At 52.8% G+C, this 17323-nt stretch overlaps 7 protein-coding genes across 7 annotated transcripts; 2 read left to right on the top strand and 5 right to left on the bottom strand.

Annotated features, from left to right (window-relative positions):
* Positions 1 to 282: 282 nt before the first annotated feature.
* Positions 283 to 2857, bottom strand: CAOG_05926 (hypothetical protein). The gene is made up of 2 exons (XM_004345466.2): positions 2701 to 2857; positions 283 to 2624 (listed from the first exon to the last, which is right to left on the bottom strand). Exons 1-2 carry the CDS (start codon positions 2749 to 2751, stop codon positions 318 to 320), a joined length of 2358 nt encoding a protein of 785 aa, XP_004345516.1. The 5' UTR covers positions 2752 to 2857; the 3' UTR covers positions 283 to 317.
* Positions 2858 to 3549: 692 nt separating this feature from the next.
* Positions 3550 to 6299, top strand: CAOG_05925 (cathepsin C). The gene is made up of 7 exons (XM_004345465.2): positions 3550 to 3685; positions 4240 to 4697; positions 4793 to 5056; positions 5181 to 5201; positions 5276 to 5429; positions 5603 to 5840; positions 5933 to 6299. The coding sequence occupies exons 1-7, from the start codon at positions 3587 to 3589 to the stop codon at positions 6178 to 6180; spliced, it is 1482 nt and encodes a 493-aa protein (XP_004345515.2). The 5' UTR covers positions 3550 to 3586; the 3' UTR covers positions 6181 to 6299.
* Positions 6300 to 6405: 106 nt separating this feature from the next.
* CAOG_05924 (hypothetical protein) lies at positions 6406 to 7833 on the bottom strand (the record flags this gene model as incomplete). The annotated part of the gene is made up of 1 exon (XM_004345464.1): positions 6406 to 7833. The coding sequence occupies one exon, from the start codon at positions 7831 to 7833 to the stop codon at positions 6406 to 6408; it is 1428 nt and encodes a 475-aa protein (XP_004345514.1).
* Positions 7834 to 8331: 498 nt separating this feature from the next.
* Positions 8332 to 9652, bottom strand: CAOG_05923 (hypothetical protein; the record flags this gene model as incomplete). The annotated part of the gene is made up of 6 exons (XM_004345463.2): positions 8332 to 8492; positions 8547 to 8694; positions 8854 to 8950; positions 9223 to 9383; positions 9492 to 9531; positions 9630 to 9652. The coding sequence occupies 6 exons, from the start codon at positions 9650 to 9652 to the stop codon at positions 8332 to 8334; spliced, it is 630 nt and encodes a 209-aa protein (XP_004345513.2).
* A 1133-nt stretch (positions 9653 to 10785) lies between these two features.
* On the bottom strand, positions 10786 to 12492 carry CAOG_05922 (hypothetical protein; the record flags this gene model as incomplete). Its single annotated transcript, XM_004345462.2, has 1 exon — positions 10786 to 12492. The coding sequence occupies one exon, from the start codon at positions 12490 to 12492 to the stop codon at positions 10786 to 10788; it is 1707 nt and encodes a 568-aa protein (XP_004345512.2).
* Positions 12493 to 13041: 549 nt separating this feature from the next.
* CAOG_05921 (hypothetical protein) lies at positions 13042 to 14281 on the top strand (the record flags this gene model as incomplete). Its single annotated transcript, XM_004345461.1, has 4 exons — positions 13042 to 13221; positions 13545 to 13625; positions 13717 to 13946; positions 14026 to 14281. The coding sequence occupies 4 exons, from the start codon at positions 13042 to 13044 to the stop codon at positions 14279 to 14281; spliced, it is 747 nt and encodes a 248-aa protein (XP_004345511.1).
* A 198-nt stretch (positions 14282 to 14479) lies between these two features.
* On the bottom strand, positions 14480 to 17128 carry CAOG_05920 (UDP-glucuronat epimerase; the record flags this gene model as incomplete). Its single annotated transcript, XM_004345460.1, has 6 exons — positions 14480 to 14634; positions 14761 to 15215; positions 15293 to 15348; positions 15449 to 15617; positions 15709 to 15823; positions 16363 to 17128. The coding sequence occupies 6 exons, from the start codon at positions 17126 to 17128 to the stop codon at positions 14480 to 14482; spliced, it is 1716 nt and encodes a 571-aa protein (XP_004345510.1).
* Positions 17129 to 17323: the final 195 nt, after the last annotated feature.

Here is a 17323-nt window from a genome sequence, read left to right as displayed (position 1 = left end):
TTCGATAACCGCTGAATTTCGAAAAAATTACGATTCTAGATCTACTCCAGATGCTTCCAAAAGGCCATCCCAAGTCATTCACAACAGGCTGCCATGCATGATTGAAAGCAATTTTGACCTGCACGTAGGATCGTCGACTGCGATGGGAAGAGGCCGTGGCTTCAGCATCGTCGAACAGTCAGAATTGAAGTTGTATTGCAGCCCAACACAGCTGTGCACGCAAAACAAAGAAACAAAGAAACAAAGAAGCAAACAAGCAAACAAACAAACAAAAAAAAAGCAGTTACACACAAGAAAAGCGCAGAAATGCCGGAGATTTAAGGCTTGGCCCCGGCCATGGCGGCCCATGCTTTGGAGTCCAGCTCTTTGATATGCTCCTGGCGCATCAGAAAAACATCGTCCTGTTCTTTTTTGGCCTGTTTTTTCTTTCCTTTTTTTCTCTCGCCCTCATCTTCCTGAGGTTTCTGTGCCAAAGTGGCGTAAACATACTTGACAAGGGTACCGCTGAGCTTGCCTTGAGCAATGTCTGGCGTGTCGTAGGCCTGATTTCCGGCGAGACCAAACAGCTCGCGATACACCTCCAGAACGGACGCGCTGCCGAGTTGCTTGGAAGCCAAGTCGGGCAGTTTGGTGTCGTGCTTCGCGTATGAGGATTTGCTGATCTGGAAAAAGATCAAGGCTTCGGAGCCATCGTTTTGACGCGTCAACAAGACAGCGTCGGCAACGGGATGAGTGGCCCAGCCAGGAATGAGCAGCGTGCCGACCGGAAACGGTAGAGCGCCGTGGTGAGATGTAAGATAGCCGTCCGCGCCAAGATTCATGATTGACCGGTCGAGCACATGCACGTTGTCGACAGAGGTGGTAAGCGTCAGGACCGCCTCGTCTGACAAGTCTGTCCCCTTCAACGTTTGATGCTTGTACTGAAGGCAGGAGAGGACGAAAATCTCGAGCGCGCTCCAAGTCGTGGATTGGTTTGCAAACACAATGCGCATCAGGCCGGCTCGCTCGGCGTTGAAGCGCCTCACAGCCGCGGCGCGAACCAGATCGCTGACCGGGACGAGTTGGCTTTGATCAGTTGGATCTTGCTTCACCATGCCGGTCTGCACCCAAACCTCGGGTGTCTTCTCGGGGATGCTTGTCCGCGCAAAGATCGTGGCGAGGTCGCACACAAAACTGGTGAATTCGTCTGTGCGACGAAAGCGCTCAATAAGACGTTTGAGTCGGTTGTCGTAATATTGCTCGCACAGTCGGCGAAACTCTGCTTCTGGATTCTTGTGGGACCGGGATGTTGCATAATACTGCAAAATGCGCGCGACGCCACCGACCTTCAGGTGAAGCTCTTTCATACTGGCGGCGGTGAGTTTCAAAGATGGATTGCGGTGCCACCAGATCGCGCGCAACGTTTCGGCTTCTTCATCAGTCAGGGATTCGATTGGCTGTTGTGCTCCACCAACTTGCGCGTCGCTGAAAGCGCTGTCTGAGCCCATGTTGAACGAGGAACTGACTGCAGCAACGAAAAGCGAGAAACCGAAGCGTGTGCTGAGCCTGTAGAAGTCTTGAGCAGGATGGTATGCCTCCTTGTTCTTGTGGCCAACGGGAGGGGGTTGCGAGTAAACGATCGAATTCCACTGGTCGACAAGGACGAGGGTGCGGAATCGGTGCCTTTTGGACTCGAGGCCTTGCAGTGCTGCATTGATGCGAACCCATTGGTCGAGTGAGGGCCCATCATCCTCTTCGACAAAAGCCGCCTTGAGTTTCCGAAACGCGGGCTCATCGAGCAGACGAGAGCTCAACAGACGGGCGTTCGCGATCCGCAACCTTTCGATCAGTTGGGAAGCCGCGACCTCAGGTTGTTGTCCAACGAACGCAGCAGTCTCGGGTAGGTAGATGAGGAAAATGACACCATCGAATGGGGTAGCAGCAGAAGCAGGAGCAGGAGCAGGAGCAGGAGCAGGAGCAGGAGCAGGAGCGGCGTATCGCTCGAAGAAGGCCCTGTTGTGTTTCATCGCCAGCACGGCCAGCATCAGCAGAATACTGCTTTTGCCGACGCCGCCAACACCGGTGAGGTAGTGAGGCCTGGGTGCTTCGTCTGATGTTAACAGAAGTTGGAAAAAGTCACCTGAAATGTTGCGATCGAGCAATTCGACGCTCTTGCCATGCGTATCCAATAGCGCCTTGATCTCGTCCGGAACAGTGAGGCCATCCAAGTCCGCACTGGAAACAGTGAATGTGGTGCCTTGAGCTGGCCGAAGCGGTGGCACGAATGGCGGCTGGGCTGCTGCAGCAGAAGATGAGGACGACGGCACTGTTGGAGCAGAAGATGAGGATACTGGTGCTGCCGCTGTTGCTAGCGGCGGTGCTGTTGTTGAGAGCAACGCTGCTGCTGATGGTGCTGCTGCTGCTGATGAAGATGAGAGTGCTGCTGCTGAAGACGAGGAGGTTGAAGACGAGGAGGTGACGGCAGCGTATGAGGCGGAGTTCTGTTTCTGTTGCTGCGGCTGCTGCTGCGGCTGCTGCTGCTGCTGCTGCCCCGCGTCATGAGCCACGAGACGTACCACCATGTCCTTCTTGAAGCCGTCAGATGCGAGACCGCGCTTGGTGAGCTCGTTGCGCAGTTGATTAGCCTAAAAGCAAAGAAACAAAAGCGCAGTTGTGAGCACCACGAACGGCACAACGAGAGCAGAGTGGTTGTGCCCTTACAGAGAGACTCAACCACTGCTTTTCAGTTTTAGGTGCGGCCGCGGTGGACATTGTTGCGTTGGAAAGGAAGGGAGCGGGAGGAGGAGGGGGGGGGGGAAACGAAGAAAAAGATGGGGAAAAAAAAAAAAAAAGGCGCGAAAAACAAGTCAAAAAAACTGAAATGACTGAGAACTTGTCTTTGACATTTTCGGAAATGCCGCCAACAGCTTCACTCACAATGCCCAGACCCCCACTCTTCAGCTGGACGAGCTGGACGAGCTGGCCGAGCGGCAATGAGCGACATGCTTTACAGCGTCATTTACACAGGCATGCCAGTTCCCTCGTCTGTCAGTCGAATGAGCAAGTTTGAGAAAATTGGCAATTCGAAAGAAACACAGCTTGGCATCGCGCTCTCCAAAACTTCCCACCCCTTCGAGGCGATTGAAGGCACTTATGATGCTATTAGAGAGCTTCAATGCGGAGACTCGCTGTGGTGCTCCAGGGACAGCGCTGGCTACCATGTGGGCATTGTCACTGCATGCAACGAACAAGGCTAGGTTTCAAAGAAGTGACAAGTTATTCACATGGACAATCAAGGCGTGGTATACTTGCACACCTTGGATAAATTCATGGACGGATATAAATCCTTCGAGGTTGTGAAAAACCCAGACCTGAAGTGTGCTTAGCGGGCTTGCAACACTGCATTCAAGTTGTACTTGCCAAGAAACAATTCAACATCGGTGTCACCGCACCACCACACCCCAACCCACCGCTCTCACTCTCAAGCTCACTCTCAATCTCTCAATCAATAAACCCCCAAGCAAGCTATGCATCATCAACCTCAACCCAACTCCGATCTCAGAATCTCAGTCTCTCTTTTTTTTTTTCTTTTTTTTGGTCTTCTCCAATGCGTACTGCTTCAGCATTGCTTGTTGCTCTGCTTGCGCTGCTCGGCGTCGCTGCCGTTGCCCGCGCGGACATTCCCGTCCACTGCCTCTACGACCAGGTGAACACGCTGCAGCAACGCCACTCTGCGCATGCATCTACTCTTTCTCTCTGTCGTCACTGCTTGAGCGCGTGGTTGGCTGGCTCGCTTTTTAAGTCCGCTCCGTTCCGCCTTGCTCCTCGACCCGTTACCCCCACCTCCTTCACTTTCGTCAAACCCCAACAGTGGAGTGCGTATATGTGCACATGTCCCCAACCCTACGTCGTTGCCCCGCGACGACTGGCAGCATTTCTTACCAAAAAACCGCTGACCTTGAACTCTTTTTCGCCACGCTCCTCCCTTGACCCCCACTCCCACCCCTTTGGTTTTGTCAACCCTCTACAATTCGAGTGTGTATTGATGTCTATGTGACTTGGGCTTACGTCTTTGCCCCCACGACGACTGGTCGAGCTCCGAAACCGCTGACTTGAACTCCCTTTTTTCCCCCGCTTCTCCCTCTTTGAACTCCAATGTCGGACTCTTTTTACTCATTGTCCTCACATTGTAATGCTCGACGTATGACTCGTTCTAACTTGCATGTGTATGATTTGTTTGTGGTTGTTGTATGTGCTCAGATTGTCGGCACTTGGCGCTTTGACATGGGCGCCAACAATGGCGACAACTCGCTCGTCTGCAACGACGACACGTTCAATCCAGTCAAGTCGCTCCACCTGCGCTTTGCAGAGCCCAACATTGTCTACAACTCGTCTGGCATCCAGGTTGCGGACTGGACCATGATCTACGACGAGGGCATCAGCGTCCGAATGATGGACGGTGCAAAGTTCACCCAGCTCTTCTTTGCCTTCTTCCCGTACACGGTCGACCCGATCAGCGGCAACGTCACGTCCTTCTGCAACGAGACCGTCCTCAGCACCTACCACGACGCTCCCTACGGCTCGGGCCAGCTCCCGCTCGGCTGGGGCTGCTTCAAGGGCTACAAGGCTTCGTACTTTACCGAGCAGGAGGCTGCCAACACTGTTTCCCCCGTCACCACCTACGCTCCCAAGCCCCAGGCTGCTTCTCCCGACGCCATGTAAAGATTTTCGGTGATGCATGAATGGGGAAAGTGGTGTGGGACTGCATGCTGACTTTGTTGTCCTGTTGTTTTTTTTTGATTGGCAACAAAAGCTTCCATGCCGACCACGAATACATTGCTCGCCTCAACGCTGCCCAGAACCTGTGGACTGCTGGTCCCAACCCTGCCCTTGTTGGTCGCCCGATGCGCGAGGTCCAGGCCATGGCTGGCCGCAAGCTCAAGACCAGCGTCGAGGCTCACCTGCCCCCGGCCAAGCTGCGCACTGCCGCCAAGGCTTCTGCCGACGCATTCGCTGCTTACCCCGCCGAGCTGAACTGGCGCAACGTGTCTGGCATTGACTACGTCGGCCCCATGCGGTACAGTTTTGGCACGGCGTGATGGGATCGGAGTGGGCGATTGTTTTGTTTTTGTTGTACTGACCTTTTGATTCACTTTCGTCTCATTTTTGTTTGGTGTTGTGTTCTTGGCGTTGATTCACAGTGACCAGCTTAGCTGCGGCAGGTAAGCGCTCCTTTGTCGTACTCTGCGTTGTTCCTATTCTACAAAAGCGTCTCACTCTGTCTGTTGCTCATCAGCTGCTATGCCTTCTCCGGCACTGAGATGCTCCAGGCTCGCATTCGTGTCAAGAGCCAGAACAAGCTTACTCCTCTCCTGTCGCCCCAGCGCGTTGTTTCGTGCTCGGCTTACAGCCAGGGCTGCGATGGCGGTTTCGAGTACCTCGTTTCCAAGGTTTGTCCTTCTGTTCAGGAGTCATTAGAACCGATGTCGTCGTGCTTACCTTGATTTTATTTCTGCCTGTCCTTGCTTTTTTTTCTGTTTTTCTTTTTTTTTTTTTTCTTTTTTTTTTTTCTTTTTTTTTTTTTTGTTCTTTTTTTTTTTTTTTTTTTGCTCGTTCATCTCAGTTTGGCCAAGATTATGGCTTTGTTGACGAAAGCTGCTTCCCGTACCAGAGCGGTCTGATCCCCGAGGTTCCCTGCTCGGCCGGCTGCGCTCTCCCCCGCCTCTACACTGTCGATGATTTCAACTATGTCGGTGGCTACTATGGCAACTGCAGCGAGCTTGGTATGATTGACCACCTCGTCAACTATGGTCCTCTCTCGGTCAGCTTCCTCGTTCTTGACAGCTTCATGACCTACCGCTGTAAGATGCCACTCGAGCCGTTGGTGTAATTTGTGGGGCTGTTTTTTTTTTTTTTTTTTAGATCTCACGGTTCTGCTCATTCCCCCGTGCAGCTGGCGTTTACACTTGCGACACCACTCCCGGCACCGTTGGCTTCAACCCGTTCGAGACTGTTTCGCACGCCGTGCTGCTGATCGGATATGGCGTTGATCCCACTACCAACACCAAGTACTGGCGTGTTGCCAACTCTTGGGGCCGCCACTCGACCGACTATGGCGGTGATTTCCTCATTCGCCGCGGCACTGACGAGTGCGCCATTGAGTCGGCTGCCAGCTGGGCCACTCCCTCCCTGAACATTTAAATCTAGGTGTTGGTCAACACAAGAAATGTGTGAGGTGCTCCTGGTTGTCCTATCTCATGCTTTCGCCTTTGTGTTCACTTGACAACACCACCAATAAAAGACTGGGAATGTTCAACACATTTGCAACGACGTGAGAATGATTGTTTGGCTATTTTAATCGATAACAATGCAGAGGAGAAATGAAAAGGGTAGGAAAGATAACAATGCATAGGAGAAATCATACTCTTAAGCTGGAGTGCAGTTCTGCATGGCCTTCACCGCGGTGCTCAACACATCGCAGTGATGCAGAAACATGTTGATGCACATGTCGACATTGGGCGCACGCTCAGACAACGGAAGGAACTCAATTTGGGGCCATCGCTGCAGATTCAAACCCCAGATCCACGCCGAAAACGTTGCATCTTCGCGAGGCCATTGATGCATGGGCACATAATGCTGTGCAACAATCAGCGAGCGAATCACATCGGGTGTAAGGACAATGCCAGCCCCAGACATGTACTTTGGATAGCGGTCGAGTCCGGTGCTGTTGGCGTACTCGGCATTCCGTGAGAAGGCGGTGGCCGCCGTTGCGATCGGCTTGTCGACCCAAGGATAGCCCATGATGAGCTGCCGTATTGGTGCCTGTGTGGTCAAAAAGCGCAAAAGCCGTGGAATGTTAACAAACGTGTCGTCGTCCGTCTTGAAAATGAAGCGAACCTCGCGTTCTTGCAGGGCCCAGCGCAAAAAGCCGTACGTCTTGCGCACCAGCGAATGATAGTTGACCTTGTCTTTGATCAGGAGGAGGTCACCGTATCGCGCCTGCTCATCTCGAACGGCCGCGCCATTTCCTTCCGTTTCCGTCAGAACAAACCGAACTTCCACTCCGTGCTTGAACGCATCGGCCGCCCACGTTTCTCGAATAGCAGCACGACGATATGTATTGGCAGAGAGCACGCCAATCAAGAGAAATCTCTTGGGGAGCGCGATGCGAGCTGAAGAGACGGCAGAGCGAGCTGGACCGGATACGAACGCGGGTAATGCGAGGCTTGCAGGCAGGTTGTGCTCCACCGTGAACAGGGAGTGCGCGATTTTGGATGGGTTGGGCACGGGAAGACGCGCGTTGGTTGACGGCATCCTCGCTGGCTCGACGCGAGCGAGCGTGGTGTTGGCTGGAAACTGCCAATCACTCATCAGGTCGCGACGCCGGCGCGCCGATGCAGCCTGGAGCGTGGCATCGAGCATTTGGAACTGCTTGCCAGATGTTTTGTGCCAGGCGTCCTTGGCCACAAGCGTGGCGGCAGCACGCCACGGCTCAAGCTGCTGGAGTCGCGCTTCCAACGGAGCCGCCAACGCCATCAGTCTTGCCAGCTCATCCAGCCGATCTTCGTTTGATTCCAAGGCAGCAGGAGCTTTGATGATCGTCTTGGACCGCGCGGGGTATCGCTTGTTGGTGGTCGAGAGGTGACTGCTCCTACGGGAGCTTGATCGCGGGTCGCCAGGCTCCTCGGCAGCATGTGTCAGACTCGTCTGAGAAGAGCTTGTTCCTGGTTGTATGACAAGGTTCGTGTCGATGTGCAGCAGTGGTGGTGGTGGCTTGTGCTCTTGCATTGGCTCCCAACGCGAAACGGCACCTGGCCCATCCGCAGAGTCACTCAGCGTCGCAAAGTACGCCATTCCGGTTTGAACAAGCACAAACAACAGGACAACAAGGAGGATTCGAACGAGACTCGACTTCCATCGGCGCCGGAAGAGCGCCAGAAGCGCCATTCAATACGAGGCGTTAGTTGTTGAATGGAGAGTTGAGACAGCAACAAGACTGATCCACTAGGAATAGTAGAGTAATTGTACTGTGTTGATAGAGTATCGCTTCCAAAAGATGGCATGCATGAATGAGCGGTAGCGACAACGTTGGAGCTTGAGCAGTGAAGTTGGACTGTTTGATGAACCAATCTCAATCAGTGTGCTCACCGTCGTGTGTCCGTTGTTTGAAAGAGCGACGAAGGCCAAAAACGAACCTTGCTAAATATGAAGCAAGAGGCAGAACGAAGGACGGGGAGCTGTTGAGTTGAGCTGATCTCGATTGCCAATCGGGACAAAGGATTCTCGTCGTTTAATCATCCCAACAGCAACAAAATACATCAAACTGAGCATAAGCCCATACATGCAATACATTTAGTTTGAATTGGAGCAGTCAGTGAGTGGATGTCGCTTCCGGCGATCTGCTTTCGGGGTCGAATTGCCGTTTTCGTCGTTTGGCACAAGCTGCATCGCTACTACGCCGCTTGTCAGACGGCTGCTCACACCGAGTGTGTTGGTACGACTGATTGCCACACCTGGAGATGATAAGAGCCGCGCTGAACTGCGTGTGTCCACAAAATTCTCCTTACTTTGCTCGAGAATCTCGGGTCGCAGCGAAAATGTCACATTCGTGTCCGATCCACCAATGAGAGCTTCTTCAAATGCTGAAGTGTCATCGTCATCTGAGTCTCCTGCATGACGCCTCTTTCTGGTGCGCGCCAAATCGACAGGAGTCACCTGCATTGTCAACGTTGGCTTCGCTCTCGCCCTCAGAGTCATCCTGTTCGACCTCCATCATCAGAATCGATTGCAAGGTCGGAGTTGTAGCTGTTGTATGCGCGGCAGGACGCGCGCACCGGGTCAGACGTCGGTATAGGCTTTGTGAGTTTGTTTCACATTCGGGTTCAAGTTGGCGAGCTCCTTTGAGTGGCAGCTCGACGACAGTGTCAACGGGAGTGATCGTAGCAGCTTTTCGAACGTAGTGCGATGGAGGCTGTTCCAGGTTGCGAAAATCAGTCGCAGATGCGTCACGGTGTCTTCGTCCGACTCGTCAAAGTTGACAATCCGCGCAGGCTCGGCCCCCATCTCCACGCCGGACTTCAATCACCGCTTCTGCAGGCGCTCAAAGAGGCTCTTGAGGTTTCCTCGTTCATTGCGGCCATTCAATCAAGTGCGCAGCGGAGTTCTTGCAAAAAACCAGTCCAAACACGACTCGCTTGGGCAGCTGGGACCGAACTTGCGAACTTGCGGCAATGTTTTCCGTACTGTTGTGGAACTTGCGAAATCCGCGTGAAAAGCTCGACTACGTCGGGTCTGGCAAGGGTTGAAGCGTCGCGAACCACAAAGTTGACAATCTTGAGCTCTTCAGGCCGGAGGAAGATGTTAGCGCCCCGTTTAAGAGCGTCATCCGATATTAGATCATCTGCCTAGTCCAGGGTAGAGCGGGCGAAGAGACTGGCTTAATCGCGGTGATGAGTAACTCGTCTGCCGCCAGAGGTCCGCGAAACATCAAAAATCTGCTCCAGCAGCCTCACGATCGGCTGTGTCGCATCGTTGCCCGCGACACCTGGTCCACTGACATCAGCACATGATGTAGTGTGGGGTTTGAGCACGGGCGGCCTTGCGAAAGTGAAGACATCGTTGCTCCCGAGGGAGTTAGTTCATTTCTGTACCTTTGCCTCGCCCAGTGGTTCATCAGGTGCTGATTGGTGGATAGGTGTGAAATGGGGAGGCAGAGTGCCACGAATGAAAATGCATTTGTACAATTGATGAAGTGTAGTTGAACGTCTTTTGTGTGCTTGTGTTCTGCGAAGTAGCATTGAGTACTCTACAAGTTCTTTCGAATGATGTATTGAAACTACAAGCAGTCAAAAAGCAAAATTGGAACTTTCGATTTCGCGGTTCGGTGGTGCCAACAAATCAGAACGTGCACAGGGTGGAGCCGAGACAAAGGGACTCGAACAAAAGTGACAGGAAAGGGTGCTGCTTGTTCACTTTGGAGAAGTAGAGATAAGCACCTCCATAGAAAAGTGGAGCCATCATGCTCCTCGCCAAGCTTTTCGTAGGTGCATCAGACACGGCGCTCATTGTAACGCTCGAGAGCAAGTGCAGTCCGAGGTAGGCACCGACGCATGTGACGTGAGTAATGGAGTGTTTGGGGTCGGCGGATGTGTTGAGCATGAAAACAGCTGAGATCGCTAGAGCTTTGACCATCATCATGAGGCTCACAACACTCTGTTCATTCATGACCATTTCGATAGCCTGGGCACAATGGGAAAGCGAACACGTCAAGGAACCTTTGGCGCGCAAAATGATTAGATTTCGCGCCAAAACTTGAACGTCGTTTTTTTTCTTGGTTATTACGCAAGCGCACCCCCCCCCCCATTGAGAGACCCTGCACCCAGTAGTACGGATGCCAACATGCGAGAACGAATCAGACGGAGTAAGTTCTGAAGCGACTCTGCTCGCTTGGTTTGTGGGATGAGACTTGTGGTGCTTGCTCTTTTGGGAATAGTGGCTTACTTGTTGTTGAGACATTTGTGTGGGGGCGAAAATAAACAAAACAAAAGAAGAGTGAAGAGCATCATTGCGATTGAGCGGCGCTTTTTTGTTCTTCGTTTTTCAGCCTCCCTCCCCCAAAAAAACCCCCAAAAACAAAAAACAAAACACTCACACATCTGGCTGATTTTCGTGTGAATGTGAGGGCAGCACAGGTGGAGCGTGCATCGCGGAATCAACGAGATTTGTGTCGGTTGCTCGTGAGAGCTAAGACGACGTTTGCTTGTTCAAGTTTTATTGTACAGTATGGTTTATTTGAACATCGTACATCTATCGAATTATTGTTACATTGGATGTGTGCAACGTGTCTATCGCAATGTTGAGGTACGTGTCCAGCAACTCCAGGTTGACGTGCACATCTTGCGCGGCCATCCAGTTCTTGCATTTGAGCTTGGATGCAACGAGAGCCGTCTCCCTTGTAAAACAAGCGTGCTGAGGGGTCCAAGAGGCCCCTATGGCCGACTCTGATGGCAAAGTGACGAGCCAGGACAAGTGATGAATCCCGCACGTTCGGGAGAGCATGCGAAAGCACGGATCGACAAACTTGAACGGGTAAATTTCAATGACGACGGCTCCTTCTGGCGCGAAAATCAAGTTGGACAGGTGACTTGCATGGATGGACACAACAACAGATGCGTTGGCCATCACGGCAATCTGCTGAGCAAAGCTGAGGTGGCTCATCTCGGGAATGTAACGCGTTTCAAACCCAAGCGGAGACAGCAGAGCGTCGACTTGCGCCACAACATTCGCCGCATTGCTCATTCGCCGCGAAGATGCACGGTCAATGACCAACGCGGTCTGTGTGAGTCGAGGCTGGTACGCTGGATGTCGCAACGCCACCTGCCGTCGAAATAGCTGCGCTTCCGCCCGATCGCACATGACGCCGAGTTTTCGCGGGTAGCTTTTCGGACCCACGACAACTGCTCGTTCCATGCAAATGTGCACTGGAGCTCGAGAAGGTCTTGCTGGCATGTCTAACTTGAGATGTCTTGCTCTTCGCTTGAGAATTTGGTCAAAGTCGGTGCGTGCCGTGCGAATGGCGGGAGCCCTTCCAAACAGCGTTTCGAGTAAACTGCGACCCCATGGTACCAGTCCCGTGGTAGCAAAGAAAAACCGGTCAATGGTCTTGTCGGGGTACAGCACACCACTCTGTTGCAGCGTAAAGAAGGTCATGATGCGCTCCAGAGCGTGGCCTGGATGGTAGCCGTCGCCTGTCGCATACGAGATGCCCGTGGTGTCGCTGAAAATGTCGTCTGCATTCTGCCATATTGTTTCAAACTCGCTCTCAGTGACCAAGCGCTCATTGAAACGCAGCGAGGGGACTGTGGACGGCAAATCGTCGTGCGCCGCAGATTCTGGAAAGACGAGCGTTCCCGGCAACAGCGGTTCCGTACTAGTTGCATTCAGAAAATCAATCTCCAAGCACACGCGACCATAGGTGCATGCTGCGAATCCAAGATGATTGACGCAGGTTCCCGGTGTGAGCAATCTGCCGCGCAGTCCGCAAAACCTGCTCATTTGCTTGAGCTGCGCAATGGACACTGCGTTGAGATCGCCATCGTTGACCAGCGCATCCAGCAGGCGCGGTGACCACCCTGCAGTTGCGTTGCCATCACCAGACGAGGATGACTCGGTCCCATCGTCGTCGGCGGCGTTGGCGTCGTCGTGGCTCGGGTTGCAGCTGCTCCCATGAGGATGCGTGTCGCTCGGCTCGTCCACTCTGACATTGTGCTCTGTTGCGTGGGATAGTGAAGCAAGAATGACTGTTGCTTCGGCGTCCGTCAGTCCGTCCACCGCTGCTACCTTGGCGCGCAGTGCAGCCAGATCGACGCCGCGCAGGATGATGATGACGACGGAGAGGATGATGACGATGCATCCAAGACCGCTTCCTGCAGCCACACAATCGTCGCCAAGTAGAGCAGAGCCACAAGGCCGAGCAGTCCCAGTACAACGTTGCGTCGTCCAGCTTGCATTCAAGAGAGAGGAAGCGGGGCGAAAAACAAAATGGCAAATTGTTGACAGCTCCCAAATGCGAAAAACAAAGGACTGAGAAAGGACGGCTGAGAATCAGGACACGTTGACCTCACCAGTCTCTTTCTGTCACTAGTTTTCGATGGCGGCGAACCGAAATCGCTCTGTTGCGACAATCGTGCTTATCTTGCCGACTATGTTGAGGACAACATCGATGCGAGCATGAAAATCGAAGATCCAGCTGGCCGTTGGGCGTTGTGTCCTCAATGATTGTGAAATTTGCAGCCCCGTTTCTCTCTCTTCTCTGCCTTGTTCTGCTTGTTCTCTTTGCTTGTTGCTGTCCTATTCATACACTTTTGCGCGTTCCTTTGTAGCCACCTAACAGGAGGAGAAAATGAGCAAGCTCACTGTTTTGTTTTTTTTGAATTTTTTTTTTTCAAAATGGCTGTGCTCCTTCAACTTGTTGGGTCGAAATTCGTGAACACTCTCATAGGTTTTGCTGACACCCGTTGGGCGTTCGAGGGGATCTTCACTGGAATCAACATCGTGTACTACATGCTGTACGCCAATGAGCCGCACCACTACCTCTCGACGATGTACTCCGCCGACAAGTATGGCGTCGTCCTCAACTATGTCATCATGTCCATTTTCACCACGCACCATCGCATGCTGCGTCAAATCAAGAGCATACACCATATGCGAATCAATGGAAACTTGAAGTTGCATGGTGAAGACGTGCCTTTGGACCATTGAAATCTACAATGCACAGTAGTGCTATCATCGTGCTTTACTCTCATCCCGAGCATGCGGCAGCCCCGCTTCCGACGTACAAAGAAAAAAAGAAGCTGCTAAGGCGGCTGGATTTGATTTCTCGATTTCGTTTCGACCGTTGTACTACGTTTCCGCCGTCTTTGTTTGAGTGTTTGTCGTCGTCTTCATCGTCTTTGAGTTCATCATCCTGTTGGCGCCGAACTGCTGGCTAGCGGGAAGTGGCGCTCGGGGAGTTGCTCGCGCTCCTCCACACGTCTTAACTTTTTCTTTCCTCTTCGCTTCTGCAGCCTTCCATGGGCTTCCATGGGTTTCCATGGGCTTCCATGAACTTTTATTACGTCATTCTTTTGAATGTGACACCATCCCTTGTAACTGATTGAATAGGTTGGCGAGAAATCAATCTGCTCGACTTGGAAGTGGCTGACGTGCAGACTGGATCGTTTTCTGATTCTCTAACAGGACACGAGCAAGTTCCATGTTCTTGGTCCGCTGAACGTGACGCTGGATGGAGTTGCACCGGTTAGAAAACTGCAAAACATCTTTGGCAATAACTGGCCCATGCCTCCGATGGGCCTTAGCCATGTGACCTACTGCTACATGGCGCCTGAGAACGAAGCAGAAATTGCAGCCGTCGCAAAGAAACAAGATGCGACTTTTCGAAACCAAGCAGTTTGGAAAGATGGCAACAGGTAAGTCAGCCCCCGCCCCTCCGCTTCGTGGTTGATTGTTTGGTCCTAGATCATGCTAACGCGGTTGAAATTGACTCAGAATCGCCCGTCTGGTGTACCACAAGGATGGAGCACACACCGAGCTGGAAGGCGAGGTCACCGTTCAACTCGTGATCGAAGATGTTATCGAGGGGTTCCATGAGGGCAAACGATTCCTGCAAGTCATCTACCAGCCCAAATTGGAAGACCTGCCGGTCATCCCCAGGCCCGACAGGTTCGACAGCGATTCGAGCGAGTCTTCAAGCCAGCAATCGGGCACCCTCGCATTTACTCTGTCTCAAGTCAAGAAAGAGTGACAGCTTCTACTTAGATGACCACCAAACTTGTTCCTGCAAGAATGAGCTAAACACCTTGCCCTTGTCCCTGACTCTTTGCCCGTGATCATGTTCCTTCTCTTTGTGGTTTTTGAGCTTTAGAAGCTTTTCCACTCTCCAATAAACGTACTGAATTACAAATGCAACAACAAAAATAACAACGAGTACAATAGTGTCCAATCACTCTGCTACTTGAAGGCCGGGAATGTCCAGGTTGTGGAACTTGGCGTACCAGTCAAGGAAGATGGAAATGCCCTTCTCCAACGACACCTTGGGCTCATACCCCAGCATTTTCTTCGAGTGCGAGACGTCCGCGAACGTTGACGGCACATCACCTGTAAGCGGTTTCCAAAAACGAAAAACCCCATCCAACGGCCAAGTCAGATCCTGTTCGACAACGTGCAAGTGCAACCATCCACGACCACAAATGAACACCCCCCCCCAAAAAAAAAACCCCCTACCTGCAGTGATCGGAGCATAGATTTTCTCGGCTTCGCGACCAAGGCCCTTCTCAATGAGATTGATGAGGGTGCTGAGCTTTTCGGGGTTGTTGTTACCGAGGTTGAACACCTCCAGCTCGGCGCCAAGATCCACGCAAGCGGTGATGCCGGCAACAATGTCCGACACGAACGTGAAATCGCGCATCATTTCCGAGCCATCGTCGTTCTTGTACACAGTGATGGGCTTGTCGGCAACGATCGAGGCAGTGAAGCTGTAGTAGGCCATGTCCGGGCGACCGAACGGTCCGTACACGGTGAAGAAGCGAAGACCAGTCAACGGCAGCTTGTGCAGGTGGTGGTAGACGTGAGCAATGCCTTCGTTCGACTTCTTGGTGGCAGCATACAAGCTGGCGGGCATATCGACTTGATCGGTTTCGCTAAACGGCTGCTTGGTGTTGAGGCCGTACACTGAAGAGCTGCAATAGGAGGAGAGGTGGTCAGTCCACGCCAAAGCTCTTTGACAGAGAGCATGATGAGCAAATGTGCAACAAACCTGGAAGCGTAGACGGTCTTGATGGGGCGCTCCTTGGTGTGGAACTCCTTGATGACCTGTTGGGTGCAAATTGGGCAAGTCAAGTTGAGTTAACAGCAATGTCCTTTGCAAGTTTCCCCCTGTTGTTGAGTTTCCAAACAGCTGGAAAACACACACCTCAAGCAAAGTAATAAAGCACTTGACGTTGGCGCGAATGTAGGCCAGGGGATGATCAAGCGAGTAACGGACGCCAGCTTGGGCAGCAAGATGAACGACGTGGGTAATGTCCACCGAGCTGAACAGAGATCGCAGCAGTTCCGCGTCGCACACATCACCAGTGATGACGCTGTTGAAACAAACAGGAACAAAAAGAGAGGTAAGAGGTCATGTTTGGGTCATCCAACAATGTGTCAGGTGAATAATCACCAGTGACTCACCGAACATCAAGTTCCTTTAGGGAATTCATGCGGCCGACCTTGAGGCGCGGGTCATAGTACGAGTTGAGGTTGTCGAGGCCAAAGACAAAGTCACCACGCGTCTTGAGGTGAATGGCTGCAACAACAGTTCAAAAGTGTCAAGCCAACTGTGAGCTTCCTTTCCCTTGCTCCCATCAGAGCGCTCTCTTCCCACCGCTCGCTTTCGTCGGCTACTGAATGGCAAGCCCAAAAGTCACACGCAGTTGTGTGATACATGCGACTTGGGCTGTCGATGGGTGTTTCACACCCCCGACCCCGACCTTTTTTTTTTTTTTTCTCAACGACTGAGGAAAACCAAGGGCGGGACATAGGGCGGGATGAAACGCCCTTTTTTTTTTTTCCTAATTTTTCTTTTTTTCTTTTTTCTTTTTTCTTTTTTTTTTTTTCATTCGCTTGCTCTCTTCGCAACAAGCGCTGCGACGCCGCCTTCGCTTCCACAACCACACCATCAGCACTGTCGTAGCTCATGCAAGCAGAATGCAAAGACGCCGACGTGAAAATTGCAACGCCGAAACGAGAACCAAACGGAAACAAAAAAAAAAAAAAAAAAAAAAAGGCGAAACAGCAACTTTTCGCCACCACGCGCGTTTTGACTGGGAGGTCGGTCGCCCTTACAAGTGTGGTAGCCGACAAAGCCAGCGGCGCCAGTGACGAGGATGCGCTTGGGGAGCTCGGCAGAGTCGCGGGCGGCGGTGGCAGCAGCAGTGCCGGGAGCGGCGACGGCGTCCGAGAGCGTCCGTTCAATGCCGTGCGTGGCAGCAAAGCTCTTCCAGTCGGCGCGGATGGACTCGCCAATCTCCTCGGGCGTCGCCTCGCGGTTGTAGGTGCCGGCCTCACTGTCGTCGTCGTCAAAGCGGTGCGGTTTGGACGGGTCGCGGGCTGCGGCGGCCTTGTTCAGTGTCGCACCTCCCTTGGGACCAGACGCCGCTGCCGCCGCCTTCGCTTCAGCCAGTTGTCGCTCTGCCTCCTCCTCAGCACGGGTGGCTGCTGCGGCGACCTGTTCGGCAGCACGTGCAGCGGCTTCGGCGTCGGCAATGGCGAGCTGGACGGATTCGAGCGCCTCGTCCTTGCTCAGTGAGAGGCGCGCGTTCTCCTGTGTGAGACGGGCGACGACCTGCCGGAGCTGCGACAGCTGCTGCTCCTGCTGCTCGACCACCGTGTTAAGGCCGTTGTCATCCTTGTTGTCGTTGTCGTTGTTTGCGTTGGCGAGGTTGTCTTCGGGAGCCGCAAAGAGGCGGTAACCGCCGGGTTGCTGTTGCTGTGTGGGCGCTTGCTCCCGCACGGGCAAGATGGACACGCCGATCACGGTGACGATGGCCAGAACGAACACGAGCGACCACTTGTGGCGCGAAGCGAGCCGAGTCAGCGACCGGGGCAGCATTTGTTGTGTGAAGAATAAAGTGAAAAAGAAAAAGAACTTGGAAAAAAAAAAAAAGGAAACTGATCGCCTTCCCTTCCATGACAACAAACAAAAACAGTCAACAGTCAACGGGGGTCGGGGTTACCAATGCAACCAATGCGAATCGAAGAGCGGGTTGGAAAAGTGAAGGCACTTGGTGGAATATCAAAAAAGAAA

The sequence above is a fragment of the Capsaspora owczarzaki genome, assembly GCF_000151315.2.
Source record: "Capsaspora owczarzaki ATCC 30864 unplaced genomic scaffold supercont2.10, whole genome shotgun sequence".
Taxonomy (NCBI): Eukaryota; class Filasterea; order Ministeriida; family Capsasporidae; genus Capsaspora; species Capsaspora owczarzaki.
This window is presented reverse-complemented; position numbering and strand designations above follow the sequence as displayed.

What these genes read in the sequence shown, in the direction of transcription:
- CAOG_05925 (XM_004345465.2), top strand. Translation starts at nt 3,587, where the DNA reads ATGCGTACTGCTTCAGCATTGCTTGTTGCTCTGCTTGCGCTGCTCGGC. An exon ending in TCCACTGCCTCTACGACCAG is followed by an intron (nt 3,686 to 4,239) that starts GTGAACACGCTG and finishes GTATGTGCTCAG; the next exon opens with ATTGTCGGCACTTGGCGCTT. An exon ending in CAGCTTCATGACCTACCGCT is followed by an intron (nt 5,841 to 5,932) that starts GTAAGATGCCAC and finishes TCCCCCGTGCAG; the next exon opens with CTGGCGTTTACACTTGCGAC.
- CAOG_05926 (XM_004345466.2), bottom strand. Translation starts at nt 2,751, where the DNA reads ATGTCCACCGCGGCCGCACCTAAAACTGAAAAGCAGTGGTTGAGTCTC. An exon ending in AGCAGTGGTTGAGTCTCTCT is followed by an intron (nt 2,625 to 2,700) that starts GTAAGGGCACAA and finishes CTTTGCTTTTAG; the next exon opens with GCTAATCAACTGCGCAACGA.